Consider the following 3,335-nt stretch of genomic DNA (forward strand, 5'->3'; position numbering starts at 1 on the left):
GCGGCGCCCCAAATCCCCAATTGGCCCTGCTCTGAGCCCGACAAGGGGCTGCACCTAGGGATTGGGCCTGCCCTCTGCCACCCGGGAGCGGGCCTAAGTCAGCAGGTTGTTATCTCCCGAGGTGTCCCAGACTGCGAGAGGGCACAGGCCGGGCGAGGGACTCTCCCCCCACTGAGTGCACAAATTTTTGTGCACTGGGCCTCTAGTCCTATATAATAAATGCCTAATATGCTAAGTGTCCGACCATTCAACCAGTCACTATAACACGCACTGACCACCGGGGGCAGATGTTCCAACCAATAGATTAGCTTGCTGCTGGGTTCTGGCGGATCAGGACTGGGCGAGATGGGCCAAACACACCCTGGAGCCCTTCCACTCTCCTTCCCCGGCTGACCAGCCCTGATTGGCTCCATTGGGACTGAGTGAGATGGGCTGGACACGCACTGGAGCCCTCCCGTGGTCCCTCCCCGGCTCCAATTGTGCACTGGTGGGGTCCCTTGGCCTGACCTGCACCCTCTTGGGGGATGTTGAAGAGCCGGATTTGGCCCAATACCTGTGGGCCAGGCCGAGGGACCCCACCGGTGCACGAATCCGTGCACCGGGCCTCTAGTATACCCATAAAAGGTAGAGTACTGATTCCATAATCAGGCAATCTTTGGAGGCAATTTGGTAAGAAACAGGCTTATTTTCATTTGATTAAAAAACATCGATTTGAGACAGTAGAGGGACTTGGGCCCAGGAATAAAAATAGTGGCCAGAAAGCCATGTTAAGACCAGGTGGCCAGAAAGATAAAAAAAAAAAAAAAAAAAAAAGTAAGAAGAAAAAAGAAGCAGAATTTTCTCTCTTCTAACTGCTTACTTTTCTTACCCTGACATGGAAAATTCCACAAGCCCACCTTTTTAAAAAGTTTGTCTTTTCATGCAAACCCGCTTTGCCCCCAGCTTACACAATCAGCCAAGCAGAGCCACTCCCCAGTCGCCTTCACCCTCCCCGCAGGCAGTTCAGAGGACCTTCCTTTCCTCTGTGCTGTCCCCTTTGTGCTCAAGCATATGCTTAATAAAATAGGTATGAAAATTACACTGTGGTTTCTCGTTCATTCTTGGGAACCCAAGAACCCAAATTCTGGTACAAATTAACTACAAAAATTTAATGACAATTATATTTAATTTGAATTCCAAAACAAACAAAAACAAAATAGTTGTGTTTAAAATTTACCTCACTTTCAAGAAAGAAAAGAACCAGCATCCTAATGAGATTTCCATTCGGACTGTTCCTTCCCCTCCTTTTTGCTAACGCTTCTTCTGCTTGTGGGTCATGTCTGCTAAACAGCCTGGTAATAAGTAACAAAACAAGAACATCAGAAATTTATATAGATATAAATTTTAATCTTTTCCTTCACTGTACAAAAATTATTTTGGTGTGAATAAAAAAATACATATATATCAGAGATCAGGTTACTGATTTATTTCAACACAAGTATGTAATTGATATTTTTATAGATAAAAAAGAGGTTTAGACCTGAACAATTTCATACAGTTCAACCATATATAAAGTGTAAAAGGAAGCTTTTTTACTGATGACTAATTATTCAAATATTTATAAAAAATAGAAACTATTTTTTTCTTATATGAAAGATATATAGAGTATATAATTTTAAAGTTCTACTTCCTTAAATATTGATTTCAAAGTCAAGTAATTACAGCATTTAACCAAATGTTCCATCGATAATTTAAAAATGAATACTTTTAGTCATTACTTCTTGCATTCTTTTGTACTTATTAGCCTATTACCTAAAAACAGTACTCAACTAGCTCAATAGTATTGAGTAAAATGACATAAACATTAAATTTATAAATATACCACTTAGCAACAAAACTTCTAAAATATGACAAAGAAATGACCTCAAAATTTTTATTTGTTAGTAAGATTTATTCTAGCAAAATTTAAAGACTGCCAAAGGTGCCTTAATCCCAGGTATGGCTCCAGGTAAAAGGGATATAACAGTGAACAAAGACAAAACGGCTGCTTTCATTGAGCTCTTGCTCTGGTGGATAAAGATAAATAGATAAATATATAGTTTTCTCAGTTGTTATAAGGAAAAATGAGGAACTAGGGAAGGGGATATGGAGTGTCCTAATTTAGATATGGACATCACAATGGGCCTATTAGAGGACAGGCTAAATAACTGAAGGAAGAATAATTTCAGGGGAGCAAGAGGAAGCAGCAGCTTGTCTGGGTCTAACCCCCTGAACCTGTCTTCAAGGCCCCCTTGTTTCTGACTCCCAGTGAGCTAAAGCAGCCTCACGTAGCTCTTCTGTTGCTTCTTCCATCTAAACCCTTCCTTGATCCAACAGTTCCAGCTTAAATAAACATACTCTCTCAAAGAAAAAAAATTTCATGTGTCATAAAAATAAATCAATCTCAAGTAGAAAATTAGTACAGAGAAGTTGAATATTTGGATAGGGGCGGAGATAGTTTATGGCAGGGGGAGAAGACTAGAGTATTATCTTGAAGTATATTGGCATAGCTATCATACTGGTTTAAAAGAAAGTTTTCCTTATTTGAGTGGCTTTCAGAGGGGAACAAATGTACAAATTTGGATAATTGCATTTACTGTATATAAATATGAGGTACTAAGAAATTAGCTAATATTTAAAACATTAAAATGTAGAATTTTTGATGACATTAAGATATTCATTTCACATACATTTTACTATTTTTCTTGGATACTTGGTTAAGCTCATAAAATAGACTACAAACAACCATGAGTGTATGCGCATGCATGCATTTTTAAAAAAACGTAATCATGGCCCTGTCCAGATGGCTCAGTTGGTTGGAGTGTTCTGTACACCAAAAGGTTGTGGGTTCGATTCTCGGTCAGGGCACATGCTTAGGCAATCGATGGATACTTTTCTCTTTCTCTCTCTCTCTAAACCCCTCCCTCGAAAAAAAAACACCCCAAAACAATCAATCAATATATCCTCTAGAAGCCAAGAGACATATGAAAACATGCTCAAAGTCACTAATTATCGAGAGATGCAAATCAAAACAACAATGAGGTACCATCTCACACCTGTCAGAATGGCTATCATCAACAAATCAACAAATGACAAGTGCTGGAGAGGATGTGGAGAAAAATGAACACTCATGCACTGCTGGTGGGAATGCATACTGGTGCAGCCACTATAGAAGACAGTATGGAGTTTCCTCAAAAAACTAAAAATAGAACTCCCATTTGACCCTGTGATCGCTTCTAGGAATATATCCCAAGAAACCAGAAACACCAATCAGAAAGGATATATGCACCCCTATGTTCATAGCAGCACAATTCACC

General features: G+C 39.7%; 1 protein-coding gene across 9 annotated transcripts in view; it reads right to left on the reverse strand.

Moving 5' to 3' along the window:
• Window positions 1-3,335, reverse strand: part of STAG1 (stromal antigen 1) — a 336,264-nt gene that overhangs the window by 84,444 nt on the left and 248,485 nt on the right. For all 9 annotated transcript variants that reach the window (XM_006759813.2, XM_006759812.2, XM_015561382.1 and 6 more), the window contains one exon: window positions 1,217-1,331. In XM_006759813.2, coding sequence (XP_006759876.1) covers window positions 1,217-1,331 — 115 coding nt within the window. The remainder of the gene's footprint in view (window positions 1-1,216; window positions 1,332-3,335) is intronic.

The sequence above is a fragment of the Myotis davidii genome, unplaced genomic scaffold, assembly GCF_000327345.1.
Source record: "Myotis davidii unplaced genomic scaffold, ASM32734v1 scaffold415, whole genome shotgun sequence".
Classification (NCBI taxonomy): Eukaryota; Metazoa; Chordata; class Mammalia; order Chiroptera; family Vespertilionidae; genus Myotis; species Myotis davidii.